Source organism: Morchella importuna (genome assembly GCF_003444635.1).
Source record: "Morchella importuna strain M04M26 chromosome Unknown Morimp01GS012, whole genome shotgun sequence".
Classification (NCBI taxonomy): Eukaryota; Fungi; Ascomycota; class Pezizomycetes; order Pezizales; family Morchellaceae; genus Morchella; species Morchella importuna.
The window spans coordinates 759878-783793 of NW_025763409.1; the positions used below are offsets into that span (position 1 = coordinate 759878).

Here is a 23916-nt window from a genome sequence, read left to right on the forward strand (position 1 = left end):
TAACTGAATCTTTTTATCATATAAAACAAAGAGTTCTTGTTACCTGCCCACTGATTTCCTTGAAGCACTGCCGGTCTACACAGGGGGTTCTTATTCCATTTCGTTTCCCGGTACACGCATGCAGGGCGGAATACATACCGGGGATATCTGCACTGCTCCGTTCAGTCTCTTCAGTCATTAGGCGAACACTGCTGTGCCTAGAAACCGTTTTTACCCTTACTTAAGGCACTGTTGATGATAAAAGGCGCGTGTTATGATCATTCTAAGAATATTTAGTGAGTCATGTAGTAGGTGCGTACAAACCTCCACTTACTCGTTGTCATCCATAGGTTGTCATGCAGTTTACAATGTCAGGCAGCCCAAACGTTGCCTCCACGTTTCCTGCGGCTGTGGCTCGAACCCGACCCGACGGTTGAACATGGCTGAGCACTCCACCCACTTGACGCTCGTGCCAACCCAACCACCAATCCCTGCGAACTGAGTTCCAGCACGTTCGATCTTCTGTAAGCAAGCATTATCGTGATCCTCTCTGTTAAGATCATAACCACCACTACTACTTCCTCTCCGTTCGTTGCTCCGTTCGTTGCTCTGTTCCTAGATCCTATCCCTGCGATCTTTTTGCGATCTTACTTTGTTTCAGCGTCACTTTACTGCATAGCGGTCCTTCATTGTCTTGTCCAGGGTTCTCCCGCACTAAATAGACAGCAAGACTAGAGTTAGACCCCGTCTGTTGATCGTTAAGCCGCACACAAGCCATTGCAACTCTAGATTTCTGTTATCTACCTACACACACTCGCTCGCACTCACACTCACACTCACACCCACACCTCCACATTCCATCATCCTCAATCGTTTCCGACCTTATCCCCGGAAGTGTAGAGGATAAGGAATTCTATCTATCTCTAGCCGAATCACTGAGAAAGAAAATCAACTGGGTTCCTCTTTGAGCTCCGAGCGGAACCGGGAAAAGGGTCGATTTCGAAAAGGAAAGGGAAAGGGAACAGGAAAGGTACTGAGTAGAGCGGAGAAAATGGCAATGAAAGCGGACGAACTGAAGCAGAAGGGGAATGTGTAAGTCTTTATCTCTTCCGGGGATGAATGGATAGATGGAAAGCTAATGCGCGGGGACGCTACAGGTGCTTCCAAGCTGGCGACTTCTCTGGGGCAGAGAAGTTTTATACTCAAGCGTAAGCCTGCTCTCCACCCGCACGTCTGTCTTTATTATGGAGGATCGGAGGGGTACCAGTAAGTGAGGTCTCTATGGGTAAGTGGTAAGTATACAGGTTGACCTGCTTGGTGGTGGTTGAATGGGTTCGGGGTCGAATATATTTCAGCAGCTGCCTATATACAACAATCGACCTGGCTAACATCTAACCCCAATAGCATAATTCGCGACAGCACCAATGCTGCATTCTTCACCAACCGCGCTCTTGCCAGGCTCAAAATGGAGATGTTCGAAGACGTCATTAATGACTGTCTTAAAGCAATTGAGCTCTCCCCTTCAAATAGTCAGTCACCCCCATCTACCCCTCTCCCCTGCCTTCCTACCACGTTCTCAAGCTAACACACCCATAGTGAAAGCATATAGCTATCTCGGGCAAGCTCAACTTGCACTCAATCACCCCAGCGAGGCCCTCCACTCCTCTATGACCGCCTACGAGCTCGCAATTACGCAGCGCTCCCCTTCCGTTGCATCAATTGCAGCAGCCTGTCTCGACGCAAAAAAGAAGCGCTGGGAGCAGCGTGAAGAGAAACGTAGGGAGAGAGAATGCCAATTGATGCTGAAGATGACGGATATCATTGAGCGCGATGCGGATAGGGCAGTCGACGAGCTGTTGAAAAAGGGTAGGATGAACAATGGAAACATAAATATTTCTGAGCAGGAAGAGGAAATTAGGCACGAGGCGAAGGAAAGAGTGAGAACTTTAGAAGACGTGTTTGGGAAGGCAGAGGCCGTAAGGTGTGCCAGAAGGGAGGTTCCAGACTATCTCATCGATAATATCACTTTCTCCATCATGTTGGATCCGGTCATCGTAAGCTCCCCATATTTTCTTGGCTTATTTCCGGTTATATATATTAACTCAACGGCAAAATAGACGAAGAATGGGCATTCTTACGACCGTGCAACGCTTCTGGATCATTTGAGGCGTTCGCAAACCGACCCTCTGACCAGGGAGCCTTTGAGCGAGAAGGACCTTATCCCGAATTATGCACTGAAGGCGGCAAGCGACCTGTTTTTGAAAGAGAACGGGTGGGCAGTTGATTGGTGATAGAGGTGTCGTCGATTTCATGTCGTAAAATACTTTTTCTTTCTTTGGATGTGCATATAATACTCTCTTGTGGTATCAGGATTATGGGTAAATGAGTAGGTTTAACCCTACCTTTCCGCCACTACTCTTCACACCATATTTCTTTTGGTTCTGCTATTTTTTCCCCCAACGTTTCCTTTTCTGCCAAGTGTTTGTCTACGTTTTTCAAATGTTTTTCGTTGCTTGTCGCAGGTGGATCAAAGTGAACCACTAAGTCGGAGTCCGGTATTTCTTTAAAGGTTTTCTGATTATTCTTTATACAACTTTCGGGGGTGTTGTTTCTTTAAGCATAAGCTATGGAGTATTAACAATTTTCCCTGCTTAATTTCCTTATCTTTTTTTTGTTTAACGTCATCGATAAGCGTTGAGTCGATTAACCATATACCAGCTACTAACAAAAGGAGGAAAGGCGGCGACAATGTGTTTATACTGTTTGTAGCACTGGCTTGATTGGGTGGTGTGTGTCATTGTATTAGCTTTCCATTGTTATTAACGTGTGGAAATGAGAATTTTATTGGCTATATATATCTCAACCCGTCCGGACTAAATACCGCAAAGACTAGACAACAGAAATCGGGGGCTGCAGGCTGAATACAGTTCTCTACTTTAAATTGTTGAGCAGCAGCCGTCAAAAGAGTAAATTTAGTGTGACACGACACTTGACGTCTCTCTATCCAATCACCACACTACTATGGATTTCTAAGCGCCATAGGCCGGATAAGCGAGACGTCTATCTATTGGCCATTTGTTCTAGGATCGTTTTTGTTGGCCGGTTGAATCACTTCTAGTCACTCGATATTTTCTTTTTCCGCCGAGTGCTTTGTAATGACGTGGGGCGCCACAGAATGCATGCCTCGCTAGCTCAATCGGTAGAGCGTGAGACTCTTATTGTAATCTCAAGGTTGCGGGTTCGACCCCCGCGTGGGGCTTTATCAAAGCTTGCATTTATGTAATTTTATCTTTTAGAAAGTCATTTCGTCGATTTAATGATATTATCACATTTTGCGTGACTTTGCGGGGTGTGAGCAGAATTAACTAGAGGGAGAAAAACAAGGCCTGCTGTAAGTTTTTTTTGCGGTCTACATAAGCCTTAACATCTCGAATAAGACATTTTTTCAAGGCCAACATTTTCTTCAGAACATGTCTGCACCTCGAGGCTTATTCACAAAAAAAGTAGATCTACAGAAGTATTTATTTTCGCCTTTCCTGACTGAGCCTCAGCTGGCATTTATTTTAATACCCGTTCCGGCCTTAAATTATTGAAAATATTTCCCCATACAGGAAAAAGACTTTTCGCACTGTTGTACGACCAGCAAGGGACTCGAACCCTCAACCTCGGTCTTAGGAGGACCACGCGCTACCATTGCGCCAACCAGCCATAACAGTACTAATGCTACAAATACAATTGGTGGATTTTCCACTTGCAAGACAATCGAAGCTCTGGGTCGTCGTTCTCTCAGTTGTTCTTGTTTGTCTTTTCAGGGCTGTGGAGAGAGGGGCTGATAAGCCCCCTATAGCGAAACCTTGCTAGAGGGACACGCTCAGGGCCGGGATTTAGTATCGTTATAGGAGGGATATTACTTCGTTCATAGAGAAAGTACCAGCGTTGAAACCCAAAACAAAGAACCTAATATGGTGCTCTTGTAGAGAGACCGCCTTATATCAAAACCTCGCCGTAGACCTCAGACGGCCCAGTATTTTCTACACCAGAAGTACGCTCGTTATTTCCTTACGGACTCTGTACCGGGAGGTCTGAATACAATCAGTGAGTTCACGACAAAAAAGTTTTGGGAAACCCGAGCTTGGGTTAACGACAGAGTGATAATCTGTGATCAAGTCACCATGCCCGACAGTCTATGAGGCAGACAACTCTAACACTCGCCCGGACAGTTACCATAACAATAGGAAGATCTTCTTGTAATCGGCCCTTATTGCAATCACCATCAAGTGTCTGGGTGAGGGGCGCGCCCGGGTGATTCGTCTAACTTCGAGGGCTAAGATGGTGATTTTGCGATTTCGACTAGATGAGGCTAGATCTAGAAGAAAACACCATTTCTGAGTGATCAGATCAATCTGTTCTCATTTATGATTTAGTAGTGATCTCGGAGCTGGTAAATAAAACATGGGTTATGTAAGTCTTGGCGAGTCGGTTGTGCGAATGATATATGGCTCGAGAAGCTATGGGGGGTAGGTGTGTAAACTTCGGCGTTTTTTTAAAGAATCGGCCAATCAAACTTATAGAAATTAGCCATAATAGTACTAGCGCTTAGACCAACCCTAGCATCTTCTCAGATTCCCATACAAACGAAATTCCTCTAGGCCTTCTCGCGCCATAGTCCCACAAATAAACCAATTGCCTGTTCCAAACCCTAACCCTACTATAAACTGAAACCGAGCGAATTCCACACCAAACGAGTTCACCACCAAACGAGCTCACCGCCTACCGAGTGTGAAGTCCTCTCCCACGCAAAAAACTGGTCACTAAAGATGCAGCGAAGAAATATATATGTGGGAATAGGTGCTGCGCCCGGCAAGCGGTGAACCCGCCGGCCCGTAGGGAATGAGGGTAAGCCGTAGCAAAACAACAACCTCTAGGAATATTAATCGTTTAGGGAATTTTTCCAGCCTTATGAAATACTTAAAACATGCTTATATCACACCTATGGGAGGCTATATACCACATATAGCGAATGGGCTTCAACTTGAAATCTAATGTTTGAGGTTTTACCATTTCGGGCAATAGACAACATCCGAGTGATAGCTCGTGATACATAGACCATTAGTATACACCAACCCCCATTCCAAAGCCTTCAATAGTTCCCCGCAACGCACCACGCATCTCGCCCCAAATTTCCACACAGATTCGATAATTTCTCGTTTTCAGTCCAAAAGAAAAAAATCTCGGTAATGGAAAAACGCCCCTTCGGGGCCCGGAACAGAGCCTCATGCCTGTGTTACTGCACTTGCACGTGTAGCATCCAGAGACGTCATGAGTTGTTTCCCTGTATAACCCTAATATATAAAGGACCCTGCAATAAGTAGATCTGGGAAAATACTTACCAGCACCCACCAGCCTTTCCCTACCATAACTACCACAATAACCCCTCGCACAATGATTCCCTACTGTAACCTCTAGTAAACCCCCCCTTCCCTTCTTCCTCCCCCTTAAAAAAAACTCAAAACTCAAAAGCACTAACCCCTTTCCCTCCTAACATAGCAATCCATCCAGCAACCTTGCCAACCTCCACAGCTTCCCCGTCAAAGAAAAAGAAAAAACTCCCCCCAGATCCGTCCAGCGCCCCAAATCCCCCCTCTCTGCTCCCGCCGCCGCCGGTGCCACCAACCTCGAATTCGCAGGGGCCAACAACACCCGCTCCGAAAGCGACGACGAGGAGGAAGAACAACAACCAGAGCGCCAAATCGTCCCAGAGGCGACAATCCAGTTCTACGAAGAGGACATCGCCGAGTACAGACCAGGCGGGTACCATCCCGTGCAGCTGGGCGACACGTTCAACGAAAAGTACGAGATTGTGCGGAAGCTGGGGTTTGGCAAGTTTTCGACCATATGGCTCGCAATTGACACTACGTGAGCTTGGTCTACTTTCCCACTGAAATTCCATGGGATGGGGGTTGCGAGTCTAACGCAGGGCGGGCAGAGTTGAGAGGCCGGTTGCACTGAAGATTCTTAAGGCCGATTCGCAGGGGATAGAGCTGGACGTGCACGAGCAGGAGACCATGAACTACGCAAAGAGCGACGACCCAAACCACGTCATTGGGTATCTAGAGCGCTTCGTCCACAAGGGCCCCAATGGGGACCATGTGTGCCTTGTTTTTGGAAGGTTAGGGAAGGGGGCTGTTTCTGGCGGGGAGCGTAGCTCGGATGCCGGGAGGGGTTGGTAAGGTGTTGTTTGATAACCATTGCCTGTTGTGTTAATATAATTAGTGCTTGCATGAAATATGGGGGTGTCTTAGATACATTTGAATTTTGGCCTTTTTTTCTCTTTCTTTGTTTTATGTGGCGGGATTAGAAATGTGGAAATCTATTTTTCTCTCTTTTTTTCTCTGGTGTTTTGGGCCGATGGGAATTGTGCGTGAGGGTTCTGCAGGTGTACCAATCGCATGGTATTGATGACATGACTAGATTATTCGAAATAGCCACCGGGGACCGAATAAGTAACCCGCATGAAAAATACCGTCATGCTACAGGGCTAAGGCTTGAACCCGGCCCATTGTGAGGGGCCCCCCTTTTTCTTCCCTTTTTCACAGTGTCTCCGGGCCCTGAGCGATATATATACAAGGTATGCGTAGTAACAATCCCCTTTCAAATGTAAATAGGGTACATTTCGTGGTTAGAAATAAGTGCGACATTTTTTTTACATTAACTATCATAACATTTTGCACATACAGAAACCATCCAAAAATTTCAAAATCAAAATCAAAAAAAGGGCTTGGTAAGCGGTCTCTCTTACCCGTTGCTGAGCTATTCGCGGCTGTGGTTATTTGGATCACAGGCCATCACTCGCAGATAATTCGACCGTCAGTTCATTATACCAAATCTTCCTTTGATAGCATAAAAGAACTATTACTGAGATACATGTAATTAATTGTAACTCTATTATGTCGCATTTGAGTATCTGTTCCCTGACAGTTGCTTTGAAATACAATACGAAGGCCCGATTATAATGACAACCCCATTGACCACATAACTTTAATCATACACGTCATTTAACTCTTACTCTGGTTACACTCTCAGCCAGATCAAAAACATATAAGCAAAACCTCGCTCTCCCCTTCCAATTACTCGCATCTTACAAATACAAATGTCTTCCCTCCTCGCTACGCCGCCAGGCGGGCTTTATAGCTGTATATAAGATTAACCATGATTTTAAAACTTATCCACGGCGTAATCTATTGTTGGATGGTCTTCTTAGTTCAGTTTGTCCCCGGAGTTCTGGCCCCGACCGAGTACGTCGATTCACCAAATTTCTCGTACTTCGTTGTGTTACACCTCCTCTTTGCGGACGTAGTTCCATCAATACCCCACCGCGTTCATGTAGCTCTGGATGCCGATAGTTGACGATTATACCATGATTAAGGCTCTCTGTAGTTTCCGGAGAACCATGATAGGTTTCTACGGGTCTTATAGGTATTTCCTGAAGACGGGCAAGTAGAGGATCTAGAGATAAAAAGGGGGATCCAGTTCCAGGCCTTGGTAAGGGCAGCCCAGGCGGTGGGCGCAAAGCCGAATTTATATGAACTGGAGGTATTTCCAATAACCTAGGGTCCATTCCTGCATACGGCAATATATATTGTGTATATTGTGAAGGTGTTCTGCCCTCGTTTAGATGGCTTGATTGTCCATTTTGTATTTCCATTATTTGGCCTATAGCCTGGGGATGTGGTTGTAAACCCGGTGGAGGTGTCCTGTTTCCATGCATTAGTGGGCCACTAAACTCCCACCGTGTATCTCCACGGCGCCGTGCTCCAGGTACCCATACTCTAGGATGTCCTCCACTTGGTAAATGTGATTGAGATGCAGGTAGACTAGGCGCTACTCGATTTATCATAGATCGAGGTTCAAAGGGTAATACCGGCCCTCCAGGTAGACCAGGTGGTATAGAAGGCGCTATGTGTCTTTCAGGTATACTAGATATAGGTAGTACAGAAGGTACTATCAGTCCTCCAGATAGACTAGAAGATGTCTTCGTAGAATTGGATTGTTGAGTCTGAAACGGTTTGTGCATGTTCTTTTTCTTCTTTGTTACCGGATTTTCGGTTACACTAGGCTGTATAGAGGGTATCGGTACTCCGGGTAGTTGTCTTAATTCAGTCGAGAAAGGTACAAGCGGCCGTGGTGATAGCCTATGCATATCCCCCATTAAACCAGGTGGTGGCCCAGATGGTGGTCGTAGTTGTGGCTGTGTTGGTGGTAGTGGCATTGGTGGTCTCCCTATCATTCCAGATGAGGATAGGACTCCAGGCGCTTGTTGATTATATGGATGCCGTACCTCAATTGCAAATGAGGATTGTGGCATAGGTGTTTGTATCCCATATGGATTCTGTACTTCAAATGAGGATTGGGATATAGGTGTTGGTACCCCATGTGAATGCATTACTCCAGGCGGTGGGAAGAGCCCGTATTGAGCTCTAGGTAGACCCTCTAATGGATAATATCCCATTCCTGACGATGGTGGTGTGAATTGTGATGAATCAGGCGGTGCTACCAAGAAAGATGATGAAAACGACATAGATGATATTGCCTGGCCAGAATTTTGAGCCGTTCCCTCTGGAGCTACAATATTTTGAGGATAGTCTAGCAGAAGGGACCACTCAGGCACAAATTGATGGTTTTGCGTTGGTGTAATATTGACTCGGCCTGATGGCGTCACGCTTACATTATCCACCAACTGGGTGTTAATAATATCTTCAATCGGAAACTCTACCTCTCTGGGGCCTGTCGTTATAGGTGGGTCAAAGTCAAAATCTAATAACTCCAGATCGTCATCCAGACTCATATTCGAACTGGATCTGTTGGTGGATGGATTAGTGGATCGCTGTCTTAATGCACGTAGTCGGTCCAAACTTGAGCCAATTCCTGTAGTTACACTTTCCCGTTCTGATTTCGACTCATCACTCGGACCAGGTGATTCCAGTTCCAAATTGACTAGTGAAGATTGTGTGGCCCTACCCATTGCACCGGCTTCTATTTGTTGCTGTTGCAGATTACCCAACTGCAGTCGGGACCCTGATGGCAGGGGAGGGAACACCGGGTTATGCTTTGCTCTAGTACACCGACAGTAACTATATATTAGATTAAAGTCTTCCGGGGCATAACCCAGTTAAAGATACTTACAGATAACTCAAATTTCCCGTCTGTACAATCTCACCGTTTATTCCATACGTCGGCTGTGAATATGATCTTATCGTTTCAAAAGGCTCTGAGTATGAGGGATCGCTCGGTCTGTCCATCTCATGTCTAGATTCTTGATCTGTTGAAGCAGTGCTGAGACTAAAAGGGTCTGCCAGATGGGCTAATGGTACCGTTGGCGATTGAATAAACCGTTGAAGGGCGTAGTTTCCAGTAGGCCCAGAATTTCCAGAAGTTGAATCAAGATAGGCCAGAGCTCTGTCCAGCGATGTTGTTTTTACTGATTTTGGTACGAGCTGATGATCCGGGACGTATAGCAATTCATTTCTTGGAAATAAACCCCCAAAGTCGTTAGTGATGGCGTCCACTCCTGTTCCATCTGTGTCCCCTTGGTCTAGTAAGACTCCTTGATCTATTGAGGCTTCTGGACCATCGTCGGTCTGTAATTCTTCGCGCTCAAGCCTTTCTGCCTCAGTTACCTTTTCACGATAAGGGAAATGGCTTCGATTCGCCATGTGCTCTTAATTCGAGGTTCCTAGAGAAAAGGAGAGATTAATAAATAATAGAGAAATTTTTGAATCGTGCTTGTCGATGAATCTTATCCTACCAAGAAATCTTTACAAGATGAGATATATCGGACACAAAATTATAAAAATACTTAAGATCCTTAGTGATGGCAAAGAAGAAAGAACTTATTCCTCTGAAAGTCGAAGTAAGTACATAACGGAAATGTCAGACCTTTGTTTGCGCTGGGATATCCTCATATACGTGTTAGATTAGATTATAGAGGTAACCGTATACTTCATATATAGAACACGGTGCGCATGGTACTTACAAGTAGTACATACCAAGTACCAAGTACATGTAGTAACCAAGTAGTACATGCACTGATACTTGCGCCCACAGGAAGCCACACATACATCGAACGCACTGCTAATTGAGTAAGAACAATGGTGGCTTTTTATATTCCTTCCAGAACGGGCTTTTGTGTAATAAGAGGTTAGTAAATGTACTTTTTGTATGGTAGCACTATACGCTAGCATGGGTCTGCTTACTCTTACGCTTGATCGAGTTTAGATTGATCGATGATCCATGAAACCTTCTAGTGCACTAGAATTTTTCAACAAATAATGCATATAACTGATTTTCATCACGGTTCTGTGGCGTAGTGGAGGCGCGTCTGCTTTACAGAAAATCGCAGAAGGTCGCAGGTTCGAACCCTGCCAGAATCATATTCATATGAGAGATATCATTTTTTGGTTCCTTGATCGATCGTCTGTGGATGAATTATGATAGGTTGCTTATGTAGACAGTAGGATATCAATATTTCGGCCGGAACCGAGTTTCTTATAAGACTCATACAAAACTATCAAATCCTTAGAAAGGATAGATTAGTGTTTTCAGCACTTGTACAGCGGTAAGCAATAAGTAATAGAACGTCCTGAGACACAGTGATACTTGTTTTGGGTGAAACACCAAAAACATATGGTGTTTGCAGGTATAACTGTATCTCAGCGCGTTCCATCAGTTATATGTACCTACCGCTGTACTTAAATCTTTCAACGATTTTTTCAACCTTATTTCATGGGTGAAGAAGATTGTGGTAATTGTAAAGAATTACATAAGTACATCGTACAAACATGTACTTGTAGTAAGGTTATTTTGTACTTGTTTCAACACTACTGAGGTTAAGTAGGGTTACTATCTGAAAAGGCATACTTGTATTGTAGCTACATCATCAGCAAACTCCAAGTTCTGGTCAGACGCTACGTCTTACAGACTCTCCGAGGCTGGGGGCGCTCAGTAGGAAAACTCCAACTCCGGAGATGTTACTGGCATTTCAGGGCGCACCGGGCGCAGCTTCTAGCGCCCCAACCCTCGGGGCGACGCAAATCATCTCCCGGCGCCTGATGCTCTCTAGCGATTGTGATAAGGCCCCTAATAGTCCCTGGCGCCTCCACCACTCTTCTGAAAGCCTGTTACCCAGTAAAGTGCTATTCCTGACAGTGCGCATCAGTATGTGTGCCCTTCAACACCAGACACTGTCGTACACTTACAAGTAGCTATGCGCATGATACTCTCTGGACATTCGGTACCATTTCTAGGGCTCTCTTTCATCGAGATCGTCTGGCGCGTTTAATAAACGATTAAAGAAAGAAATTGCACAGCTGATGAACACACGAAACTTGTAATTTTATGTAGTGGTGTGTCATGATTTGTCACTCGGCTAGGAAATTTTTTTCGCAGGTGTCTTGGCACTAGAACCCAATTCCTTGATACATAACGAACGTACTTGTATGCTCTTTTCGCCTACGTCAAACATTTCTATAAAGTCAACCTTCCTGTGCCATCTTCTGTAAACAAACAAGTTTTTCCCCACAGGTGGAGCAGTAAAGGGACAGCTAAACCTGACCTAAATGACCTTGACTGGGAAATCGAAATCTTGTGAGCTAGGCCGAACTGTCTCCAAGCACCCTATTCTTTAGTCAATCAAATTCTTATTCAACTGTAGGGCTAGATCTATACATGTCTTTGTTAAGAACTTTCTAGCTATAGGAAAATTGCTCCTAGACTATAAAACATTTCCCAATCGCCCAAATCTACACTTCTCAAGAAAAAAAAAATAAAGAAATAAGAAATAAAAGAACCGCCCTACACAGTTTCTCCTATCCTCCGATTCCTGTCGACCTCGACCCATAAACCTGGATATACCTTTCAAAAGTAAAATTTGATCCTCGATCCCCTTGTCTTCTTTGCAAGTTCTAGCTCCCCCCGTAAGCTCCTCCTGTACCTGGCTTTGATATACCAATGTGTCTTCACCGAGTCCCGAGCTCACCAAGCGACAAACAACCCCTTGCAAATTTAACCACTTCGGTTTTAGCGTAGTCTTAGAATTAAAATCGAGACTCTCTTCAATATCATATGACGCTCATGTCTGACGACGGCAGGAACCAGCGCATTGTCATGTTCCAGTCGACCTCTAGCAATCTTTGTTCCAAGGCGGTTTACATGATAAGGTATCATTGGTACACCACGTAACCAGGTGAGACTTCATGCCGTTGTGGTGTTAAGTACCCCAACCGTTTATCTAGAGTTGAACAGACACAATACTTCTCTATTACTTCCAGTACTAAAAATAATCCGGAGTCACCTCCGAGTGACCACCTATGATTATTAAACCGGTGCGTATCGGTAATCCCTGCATGTGCTCACCCAACTAGCCACAAGCGCCACCACTGACGATCCCTGATGCACAACATCGTGACGACGACGACGACCGATTAGTCTATGTATTCGAAGACAGTCCGGTTGAGTTGTCGATCGTTGTGACAGCTGTCACTCGTTTCGGTTTCAAACGCTCTCGAACCAATCGCTGACTGAGGAGTATTTTTTGCGGGCCGAAACATTCGTGCGGGGTAGTTTTAACTTGGAACTCATGTGGTGGGCCGGTATCTGACATATCAAAGTATATTGTCGTCTCGTGATCATAGCTTATGATAAGCTAAGAGTCAGCAACCAACTTTGTTTGTCGGGGTGGTGGGCACGAGACTAGTAAGACAGTTTTGTCGTCAGTGTGACTTCTAGGTTGTGGAACTCGGATATCTGACTACTCACCTTCATCGAGTTTGAACCTCCTTTAGAAGCGGACGGTAAGTATCAAAGGCAGTAGTAGTGTGAGAGCGGAAGTGTATGTGTGTAAGTAGAAACGAGATTTATTCCTATAATTTTTTTTGTTCTCCAAACACCCATCGTCCCAAAGAAAATCCATGAAATAGCCAAAGTTAAGGAAAGAAATAATCCAATGCAGAAAACAAACTCCAGAGCAATGTCAAACAAAAAATGGGTACAAGAATTAAATCGCATCCGACTAGGAAAAAGACAATGTAGTAAAACAATCAGCCACCCTCGAAAGACTAAACAGAGAATGAAAAGAGTATCTAAAATGCTCAAGCAAACAGGTGCAAAAGATCATCGAATGACCACAGTTTCGCCTCTTCGGACCTTAGTTCTGACAGTCTCCCGCTCGTCCCTGTGCCTGATCTCCTTCTCATCTCTCTTTACTCTCTCCTTCCACTCCTTATCCTCAAACTTCCTCCTCTTCTCATCTGCCTTTACCCTCGCCTTATAAGCATCATGTTCATCTTTCGCGTTTCCGGTAGCTTTCGCGACAATAGCCAGTTTGTGTGCTTTCTCCTCAGCTCGAATCATCTTTTCTTCCGCTCTGCTTAAGCTATCTTGTGGCAATGGAAAAGAAGGTGTTGTATATGTTGTCTTGATCTTCGTCGCTCCATGAGATTTACCAATGATTGGGATCAAAATAGGTTCTTCAGTTGTGGTGGTAGTAGTTGTGGTAGTGACCTGAGAAAATGAGGAATTGTGACCTTGGTTGTTGAGATGTGCAATGTTTTCAGATGTTAATGGGGTGGATGGGCGTTCTCCAGCGTAGTGGTGGACGACTCGCTGCTCAGTAATGACCGGAGGGGGAGTAGGAGCGTATGGGATAGCGTCATGAATTATTGCCTTATCGATGAATGATACTGACTTTCCGGATCCACTACGACGACCTATGGGTATGAAGTTAGCTTTCATTCAATTGTGAGAGGGGGGCTCTCAACGTAGGAAAGAGAGAAATACAGTGGACTCACGTCGGATCTCCTCGGTTAGATCCACCAATCGTTCAATTTCAGTTCTGTCAAGTGCTCTCAGGACGACGAGAGCTCCATCGGACTCCTCGGACCATGGAAGGCCCATTTCCTCAACTGCCTCCTTGCTGACTAGCTTGCGTGGGAATCTAGTACGTCCCCTACGTCCAACTTCGGAGCCAACGGAACCGACCTCAAAGGACTCGTCGTTAAGGTGCTCGATGGCATGGTGGTATTTAGTGTAGCCGCTACGGGACCTAGAGGCCGAACGGTGACGATCAATAGAGGATGCTGGAACAACCAAGGCTTGTCTGGAATGTTCAGAGTGGTATCCTCGATGTTGAGCCAAAGGAGCCGAGAGAGGACCTGGACCGCCGCCCTGGCGAATGATCAGAGGGGCTGGGCGGCCTCTATCATGGTGGCTATCCAGGTGGTGGTGGCCATCCATATGGTGGCCATCGGAGTGGCGGCCCTCGGAGTGGGTGGAAAGACGCCTAGTGCGGGTGCAGATACGCTCAGTCTGGTCCAATTGGGTCCCCGAGCCAGACCATGGGGTGTTAAGAGGAAGAGAAGAATCACATGATGAGCATGCAGAGTCTGCTGGGGATGGAGGTCTAACGGGAATGATAATCTGGGTTCGTGGAGGAGAACGGCCGAGGTTCAGGCCTCCAGTAGAGTTCCTGTAAGGGTTCTGGGCTGCGTAGTAGCTCATTTTTGGGGTATCTGGGGAATGCCTTGGGTCCTTAATGGTTACTGATTTGTAGAGATGAGATAACTGGGTATGAGTGATATAGTATGATGGAGTTTGATGATGCTGCTGGATGATGTTGTTGGATGATGAGCAGAAAGAAAGCTCGAAGGGGTGGGAGAGGGAAGTTTTATACACCTTCATCCTCACCACCACCCCTCCCCCAACTCCATTACCTACCTAGTTACGGGAGCTACATCTGGTGTGACAAGCAGGATTTCCCCATGTTAGTGTTTCACTCAAGAAAGACCACTTAGCATCCTGGATCTGTCCGGGAAAAAAAGAGGGTGTGCAGCCTGTGGCTGGGCAGTCTGTGTCAACCGAGTGACGGAACAAGGCTTGCAGGGACCACTGCCGGCCGCATTACGCCCTCTACGCCATAGGGTCTGGAGTATCATTGATGGGAAGCAAAAAAAAATAGCGCAATTTTTCTATTATGCGAGCCATTCAGAAAGCTACATACCCCAGAGTAGGTACGCTACTCTACTCTGCAAGTTTAGAGACTGCATTCTGCTCTAGCGGTGCTGAATAAGTGATCCAGAAACTCAAACCCAGAGTCATCCATTGGTCTAGGAGCCTAGAATAGACCGGCAATCTGGCATGTCTGGCCGTTTTCTCAACGATATCAAGGAAAATCAGAAAATCACTATTTCCCGTGATGCAAAAACGCACGGACTGGTATATCTCTGTCTACCTGAACCCCCCCGCCCCCAGGGTACTAGAATCGGGTCGACAGTGATGATTGATGAGTTGGCAACCCCCAATTCTGCATGTCTGCATGATGTCGCTTGTACGGAGGGCGGCCGAAAAGCGTCAGCAAGAACCAGGCAATGGTGGATGCGCAGGTGGAGTGCGCGGTAGGGGAAGGGGTTGAGTGTGGGAAAGTCGATCGCTGTAACCTCGAAATTTTAGTCTTAGATCTTGCAGGTTTGCCTTGGAAGTTCAGTTGAGGCCCTGGCTAGCGCCCGTGCGCCGAGAAGGAAAGATAACGCCAAGATCAATATTTTTATGACGTCACTTTCATCATTATCTCATTCTAGTGTGACAAGCTTTATCCTAACTTTAGCTACGCGTCACCCCTGTCTATCCGCTTGTGCGCGAAGTTCGGCAGCGGACCTCAAGGGTCTCCAGGGTCGCCAGGGTCTCTGTGAAGTTAACAACCACAACCACAACCACAAGAAAGGAAAAAAAAAAAAAAAAAAAAGAGTAAACACCAAACGCACAACCCCGTTTCATCACGAAACGGCGGCTCTTCTTGCGGCTCAACCAACATGTGTGTGATTCCAAATAAGTTCCTAGGGCTGTAAACATCACGTGAGTATAAAAGGCTGACTGCAGAGATGATCCAATGCCAGCTCAGCCGTTTTGGCGTACAGAAAGCCTACTTTCATCCACCCCTTCCTTTAGGGACCTTCTCCGATGGAAACACAGCCTTCACAATGAGGTCATGGCTAGTTGGGTCCGTTCCAAACAGCAGAAACACATGTATCGTGAGGTTTGAAATCCTTCGATTTGACAGGCGAAACATACGGACTGGGCTAGGTACTATCACGAATTTGACTGACTTAGACACAAGATACTCTGCCCCGATGCTGCACTCACGACAAGACATGGAAGCCATGCACTCAACCAAGGTTGAACTAAGGTTTTCGTTTCGGTCTGGATGACCGAATCTCAGCCCACACTACAGGGACGCGAGCAAGGATCCCATGCCCGGAATGGAATGGCCCGCACTTATCTCCCGCAACAATATCAATCTTGCTCACAGGTATTCCCCTGTCTGTCACTATCCGCTCGTCCCTCTCATTGGTATCACTCGGTTTTGAAGCGAGAAAGAAATTTTTTTCACTCCCCGTACCTTGGTTATTACTTTCCACCTCCTCTCTAGGCCACACATGAGATGACTGACAGAAGCAAGGTCGATACGCACAGGATCTAGGCAAGACATTGAGGGTTGGTTTGTACTAATTACCGCGGGTTTGGCCAGATCTGGCTACGGGGTTTTTTGAACACCACTTACTCATGTACCTGCGCTGCAGTGCAGTTCTCTTGACGCAGCCCATCTATCAATATGCAACAGGGGCTGATCCCTCCACGTCAATGTTGAACGTCCCTGCTTCCGCGCAGGAACTAGGTATGTACTCTATCAAAGGTAAGGGAGGGAATCTCCGGCGCCCGGTATGGCAAGGCACAGCTAGACAGCGCACAATAACGATGAACTTAGGCAAGACCCTGGCTCTATATACACCAACAGGGGGTTTTGGAGCGCGAAGCGCGCGGCGGCTCAATTCTGGTACACACGCTCTAACATGCGCTTTACTTCGGAGTACTCAATCGACATACATGTGTATGGATTTACACAGTGGGGAAGTTAGAGCTGCTTCCGGGAATAGCAACATGCAGTACTCTACCAGAGACAAAGTCAATGCAACTACACTTTATGAAGACATCCATGTTCCTAATTATCTGTGCCTGGACGTCTTTAGTCGAATCTTGAGGTATTAATCGTGTTGCTGGATGAAGGAAATAAATGTAGTTTTCCTTACTCTACGTGTCTAGAGCAGGCTATTCTACACTAGCTACATTGTACCATATTCCTCAATTCAATCTCAGGGGTAATAAGGGCTGAAATGCAGAGACTAGTTTAGATGACCAAGAGTGCAGTTATTGTGGTATTTCAGCTTTATTCTACTCGCGCGGCTGAGTTCCAACATAATCACATGACCTATGAGCAACCAAAAAAACCTGTTAAATAGCGTCACGTGGGTAAGTCGAAACTCGGCCGCGCGAGTAGAGTAGGGGTAGAGATAGTCAATTCTGGCGTGGGTTTGCACATTTACTCAACAGTAAGCCTTGTCGAAATATCTTCAGCTACGGCACTTTGCATCAATTCATTAGTCTGTGAGATCTCACGATCCATCCACTCGTAAATTTTGGTTTTCTCCCCGCATCCCAATCTAGAAAGATCTGCGTCACATCGTGTTTCTCGAATGCTCATCCCAAGACTGAAACGATGATCATCTCGCCACTGAGCATATTAAAACGAACAACTCATCACTTTCCCAGGCACCCTATTCGAGACTTGAACCCTCCTCCTCTCCATACTCCATTCTCTGGCAGGCGGGGAAGAAACCTAGGAAATCAGACGAACCAACGTCCGGATGAATTCCGACTGACAACACATTTGAGAAACATAAGCAACGACTCAAAGTAAATTCCGGATTGCAAAACGCACCCCAGAGGCTGATCATAAAATGCGTGGTTATATGTGTGAGGAGTTTTTTTGATCCGCAGGGGGCTACATACCTATTCTCTTTCAGATTGTGGCGGTGGCAGGAATGGATATACAGCCTCCGGTAGAATTATTGCGTTAGAGAATCGCTCTGTTCTCGGCGTGATGGTTGGTCCCTGTTTTCCACAATAATTCTACCGGAGGCTGTACTGCGTTTGCGCAATTGCCTAGGCACTTGATCGATGGATAGCGGGAATACCTAAATCTCTAGACCCTGAACTGTTCAGCGTTGGTTCCTTCCGTCGGCCCCGATGCTCAGGGACCAAGTGCTTCGTTATGATGATCATCACGAAACTTTACAAATCTTTTCACATCAAGCACTGGTGACCAATTGACAAAGCAATTCCTTGCCTCTTACATCAATACCCAAGAAAAAGCGGCTGAACAAGGCAGCAGCTAGACCAGTGAATACTGATAAACGTCCGTTTGTTGTCGCCGTTTTGCACTTTGCTCCGGTCGTATGCATCGTGGATCAAGTTTTTGGTGTTGACCTTTAATTTCCATGTCGCAATCCATCCAATGAGATGGAACGTCCTGTGGATAGGGTTCCCTGCGCCGGGCGGAGCCTCCCGTCAGCCTGCAGACCCTACTAATCAACAAGCGAGGGCTTGAGGCTGTTTCATGAGTTCAAGGGTCCATCTACAAGTTTCTTGTTTTTATCTTCTCTGGGCTCCCTTGGGTTTCCCCTCTGTCAAATTACTTGATCGGCCGGGATCCCAATCGCTACATCCCTAACAAACGCGCATCTGTGCACGAAGGACTTGACACTCCACTACCAACTATGTACATGTAAGTACTCCTTACTATATAGCTGGTAAGTAGCGAAGAATAGATCTCATCACCTTGAGTACCTATTGTCTTGGCAACTTCGCTTTTCTGAGTGTGCAGCAGGTTCCCATACGGAAGAAAAGGCTGACAAACAAGGTCCCGAATATGTGTCACAGAACACAAACAAAGACAGAAAGTACATTATGAATCTTACATCAATATGCTGGATACGTGGCATCGGTGGCGATTATTGAATATTCAGCTCGATCGAGCCTTGTGAGAAGTGGCCGCATAGAAGATATCAATAACACATGATTGCATTTTTTCAGGTGGATATGTGCATAACACGGACGCAATAATGCATAGCTAATTGATGCCTACCTTTACTGAACCATTGATATGTGATGTTCATTAACTCCAGATCTTTGAGTGTATCAAAGTATGGATTCTAGAAATAGCCCAATATTTAGCGGTTAAGTTAAAGGTTAGCAGAAACTCCGAGAAATTTTTTCTTCAGGCATCACTAACCTTTGACAGGAAGTATGTAGATCAAACTTGGATTCTTGTGGGGAATTGAATTTCACTTTGTGAGGGCCCCGAGATCTGGGTACAGGTAGGAATACCGGATCCGATATCTTTTTTGTACTACACAGTCATAGTTTGTTCTCTATCTCATAAAAAAAACTCTACTTAAAATCCCTAGGCAGCTATCACTAGCAAACAATCTCTTGAGTCGATTAAAAGCTTATCCGATATAAAAAATTATCTACGTCCAATAAGCAGCCAGGCATCATACAGAGGCCTGGATTTTGCAGTCAACGCCTTCTTTCAGAATCATCAACTCTACTCAGCCTATGAATCCAATCCATTTGATGCTGATATCTATGCTTATGCAACTAGATAACACCAGGCAACGAAATTATGTGAGTTATGATCGACTCCCAGCCATGCACCAGAACAAATGCGGAGTGACGTTACAGAATGACCTGTCAGCGAAACAAATAACCGCTAGCGTCATCCAGTGCGGGGAGTTTTCGCTGTTTACTCTGGAGACACCACCACTACCACCATTACCACAAATATGATTGCAGTCGAGCATCCAGAATTCATTCGGCGAGACTCACACTACATGAAAAATATCTCCATCTTGATAGATTGAATCAATGTGGACGCAGATTCGAAGGCTGTGTGATAACGCCGGAGATCGTTTTGACGCAACATTTTCTTTAGGTCTGGATCGTTTGGGGAATTGCGGAAAGGGCTGTGTAGCTGGATTAAGCATGTTCCCTCGCCCAGCGTGTCATTGGTACACGACAAAATTATTCGGACCAATGAGATACCGTCGTCTAGGAAACCAGGAATCACAAGGCCGCTCATAGGTTCCTGGAGTACCAGAAATTACGTGGCGTCCATTGTGGGATACTGGTTCCCTTTTTCTTTATCGTATCCCCAACAGTTATGTCATTTGTTGCATATGAATACATACAACCCGTTATATACTTCGGGGTTGGTAACTGGCATGTATCGATATTTCGTATTCGTACGTATCTTGTTCGACTGGGTTCTTTCAAGTTCCTCTAAACCAATCCTACCATTCTTTCCTTCAGAAACCCCTCCAATTATTTTGTTCGTTTTACCCTACCCCGGCTTATTCCTTCGATGTGGTGTTTGTTTCAAAGTGATCCTCCACAACTGATATATATTCAAAAACATCTACATACACAAACGCTTTGAGGACATTTAGCTGCACACTAATCACTGTCTAGTGACTTCCAGGACGGGCCGGGCCGCGAATTTGAGTGTTTTTACGATTGGAGGACCCTCACGGCTCTACCTATTCATCGGAGAGGCGACATTGGAGAATTTAGTTTTCGAAGTTGTTCGCCCACATAAAAGCTCCGGGGTCACTCAATACTTCCATTACAAACTAGTCCAGGAAAGAAACACATGACCAAGGATGAAATATTTTTACGTGACATAAGAAACTTATTACACCATTTACGCAATACTCACTTCGAGTAGTTATAATTTCAATATAGGTTTCGTCATGTGTAAGTCAGCGACTGATGATCCTAGCACCAATATATATAAGCCTATTGTTTGACTCCTTCTGAACAGGATTCCGACTGGTTATTCCCTATTCGGGTTCCTCGGTATGTCAGCTTATAGGTACTCTATACTGATCACTGAGCCTCTTGGAGCCCGGAACTCCAAACGATTGGTCATTAGTCAACTCATGGTGAATCACCCCAGTAAGACCTCGAATTGGGTCTCTCCCATAATCCCCGTTAGTTCTCGGGTACCCTCCAGAATATAGTTAGGTCCATGCGATAGGTTTGTTGGGGTAGATCAAAGTAACGGTCGATGAACGATAGGCTTGTGCTGGGGAAAATCTTGCAGCAGATCTTCAGATTGGCGTCATGGAACTTTTGATGTGAATCACAGCATATCACTCGTAACCGGTTGCTGATCGTAGCGTTCAACTTGATATCAAGATATTTTTCTACCCAGATACTTTGATAGAGTTTCCTGTAAATTCAAGTTATGTAACGCTCTCATACTTGTTCAAGTAGCTTTCTTATCCGAACGGATGACATGTTAATCACGCGATATCACTCGGTTATAACCCTAACCCTCACAAGTTATTTTAGGTACAGGTCCGCCCCGAGATATTGTTTTGATACCAGAATTGGAGTGCATGCCGGGAAGTTACGTTCCTTATATTTTCATCTTAAAAAGTGGCAGCGACTACAGGTACTCACAGATAGTATGTGAGCTTAAGTTTTAGGGCTGGTGACGCTGGTTAGTCTTTCTAGAATGGGAACATGTCCCATAAAACATTCTATTAATTCCTAGAGATTCAAGTAGTACTAGTTACAATCATCTCTTCATCTCTTCACTAATGCTAATCTACTTAGTCTAGTACCGGTAGAGATCCATGGTTTTCAGGCCAGGTGTTGAAAACATTTTCCTTTCAACCCAGACGAGAATCTCTTTTTTGCTATGGGCATGGAGCTTGGTATAGCTGGGTGACAAAAGTAACCGTGATTTTACATTGCAGATTTTGTATGGGAATGCGTCTTGAAACAAATATAACTCCACAACCATAATAGATATGAAATAAAGGATTGTTTAATTAGAAATCCTTAGATTGATAGAACCTATCCCTTGGGTATAAATCTCGAGAACCGATTTTGGGAGTTGGTTGATTTGGGCAATTTTTGCTGGTTGCTACGCAAAATCACGGTTACTTTTGTCACCCGGCAATACCTTACTGTCGAACCGCATAAAATTATAAGGCTAAGGGTAGGTATTCTGCCAAAATACTGGCTCTGTCCGTGAACTAGTATATCTATTGCATGCAGAGTTTTAATCCTGAATCTCTCTTAGGACTTTCTAGTATTTGAGCTCGGAGGCCTTTTATTCATGGTCCTGTTCGTCCGCGTCCTGTCCAGCTCTGAGCCCTATTCCGAGAGGTCTCTTCACACATGTCGTCGGAGGTGTCTCAATAGGGCTATTACTAAATACAACCCCTCGAAAAAACAAGTCCTGCTTTAAATCCCCAAAACCACTTGGGATTCTCTACATATGTACTGGTTTGCGCAGCCATAGGCTACATACGGTCCCGGTAGAATGTCGTATGCTATCAAAGATGGGTAACCCTCGGTGAAGGCCTGCTAATGCCATAAACCTTACCTGGCTTACTTAGTCTACGGGCAGCTCGTAACTACTATGCAGGGACACTAAAGAATGCTGGCAGCTTATGGGCACACGGGGAGCTTCAAATGGGGTTCGTGGAGCTTTGGGAGCTACGGTATCGGCATGACGTAGGGTGAAGAATTATGCACCTACAACTACGGGTATCCTTTGATCGCTTCTACAAACACATCCACGGATGAAATATGTGCCTTTCCAGCGGAGAATGCAAAAACAAAACCGGCGGGTGTGCTGGTTCCAATATCAATACCCAAGTCCGTGGCATACAGAGTCATATCCTTCCCAGTTGCCGGTTTCAAGAAATTCATGGATAACCTCCCATCCTGCTTATTCCCTATCCCAAGACTCCGATCCCTTGCATATCAAACCACCAATCTAATCCAACCCGATGATCACCAGGGAAAAATAACCAGAGGACGAGAAAGCAATTTTGAAATTCTGCGTCATTAAAAACCGCACCTCGCAAAAGCAAGAACAAAAACAGCAAGAAACACCCTGATCCCTAAAAGATTTGAATTTATTTTTATTTGGCAGAAAGAGGAAAAAAAAGGAAACCAGCCCCACGACCGTTTAGACCTCGGCGATCTCACGGAGACGACGGATTGTTGAGCGGGTGGCAGCGGCAGCGGGGGTACTATCAGACACACACAGATTGTCAGCTAATCGCGGGGGAAGCCGGAGAAGAGAAGGTGGAGGAAAACACATACGAGACAACCCAGGCACCTCCGGCAACGGTCTTCTTGCAAGACTTGCACTCCCAGATACCGACGGATGTGCGCTTGACGGTGGTCTTTCCGCAGAAAGTGCAAGTGTAGCGGGCGTGCTGGGTGATTTCCATCTTCTTGACCTGCTTCCTCAGAGAGGCACCATATCTGTTTTCCCGCTGTTAGCTTCGGCTTCTCCTGCACTAGTTTCGTGGCTCGAGGTCGCAATTCCGTGCTCTCTGGCTCGCTCGTTGAACGCGATTCAATCCGAGGGTATAGCGTTGGATGGAGGAGGGATGCTGGGAGGGGGTTATCTGTACCTGACACCGTATTTACCGGTAACTATTCACACCATAGAATTAGCTTCCAGCTCCCCAAACCAAAAACTTTCAATATTTCCCCCTCGTCCTCCAATTCCACCAACTCCCGGGAATTTTTTTTTCGAGAATTCGATGTTTACGTACCTCCGACCTTCTTAGTGCGCTTGGTCATTTTGAGTGATGATTATTTTTTTCCTGGGGATAATCTTTGGAGTTTGGCGTTGCGGTCGGTCCGAGTGTATGTGGGTTGAGAATTGTTTGTGGTGCAATCCTCCTCTGGCGCCGTTGTGTGTGTGGGGTATGGGTTGCGTAGTAGGGTTTCCTGCCCTATGGCAGTCCAGCCGTAGGAATGATGACATAATCGGGGTGAGAGGATGTTGCAGAGCCTCAAGTATGGTTACCCGGCGATATGAACAATGGCTTTGTCGAGTAAGGCTGTTGCGATGACAAGACCACCTACCGAACAGGGGCGGCGCGTTCACGACGTCAATACTTGAGCTAAAGATCCATCTTCAAAAACATCATATCCCCATAAAACATACTACTA

General features: G+C 45.7%; 6 protein-coding genes across 6 annotated transcripts; 3 read left to right on the forward strand and 3 right to left on the reverse strand.

Moving 5' to 3' along the window:
• Positions 1-1030: 1030 nt before the first annotated feature.
• LAJ45_04852 (uncharacterized protein) lies at positions 1031-2270 on the forward strand (the record flags this gene model as incomplete). The annotated part of the gene is made up of 5 exons (XM_046114428.1): positions 1031-1071; positions 1137-1187; positions 1384-1508; positions 1576-2033; positions 2097-2270. The coding sequence occupies 5 exons, from the start codon at positions 1031-1033 to the stop codon at positions 2268-2270; spliced, it is 849 nt and encodes a 282-aa protein (XP_045972454.1).
• Positions 2271-5421: 3151 nt separating this feature from the next.
• On the forward strand, positions 5422-6209 carry LAJ45_04853 (uncharacterized protein; the record flags this gene model as incomplete). Its single annotated transcript, XM_046114429.1, has 3 exons — positions 5422-5444; positions 5527-5895; positions 5966-6209. The coding sequence occupies 3 exons, from the start codon at positions 5422-5424 to the stop codon at positions 6207-6209; spliced, it is 636 nt and encodes a 211-aa protein (XP_045972455.1).
• A 1377-nt stretch (positions 6210-7586) lies between these two features.
• Positions 7587-9692, reverse strand: LAJ45_04854 (uncharacterized protein; the record flags this gene model as incomplete). Its single annotated transcript, XM_046114430.1, has 3 exons — positions 7587-7733; positions 8075-9092; positions 9163-9692. 3 exons carry the CDS (start codon positions 9690-9692, stop codon positions 7587-7589), a joined length of 1695 nt encoding a protein of 564 aa, XP_045972456.1.
• Positions 9693-13146: 3454 nt separating this feature from the next.
• On the reverse strand, positions 13147-14532 carry LAJ45_04855 (uncharacterized protein; the record flags this gene model as incomplete). The annotated part of the gene is made up of 2 exons (XM_046114431.1): positions 13147-13742; positions 13824-14532. 2 exons carry the CDS (start codon positions 14530-14532, stop codon positions 13147-13149), a joined length of 1305 nt encoding a protein of 434 aa, XP_045972457.1.
• Positions 14533-15398: 866 nt separating this feature from the next.
• On the forward strand, positions 15399-17073 carry LAJ45_04856 (uncharacterized protein; the record flags this gene model as incomplete). The annotated part of the gene is made up of 4 exons (XM_046114432.1): positions 15399-15495; positions 15635-15841; positions 15924-16063; positions 16145-16207. The coding sequence occupies 4 exons, from the start codon at positions 15399-15401 to the stop codon at positions 16205-16207; spliced, it is 507 nt and encodes a 168-aa protein (XP_045972458.1).
• Positions 17074-22915: 5842 nt separating this feature from the next.
• Positions 22916-23541, reverse strand: LAJ45_04857 (uncharacterized protein; the record flags this gene model as incomplete). Its single annotated transcript, XM_046114433.1, has 4 exons — positions 22916-22979; positions 23053-23217; positions 23370-23391; positions 23514-23541. The coding sequence occupies 4 exons, from the start codon at positions 23539-23541 to the stop codon at positions 22916-22918; spliced, it is 279 nt and encodes a 92-aa protein (XP_045972459.1).
• Between the last annotated feature and the right edge of the window lie 375 nt (positions 23542-23916).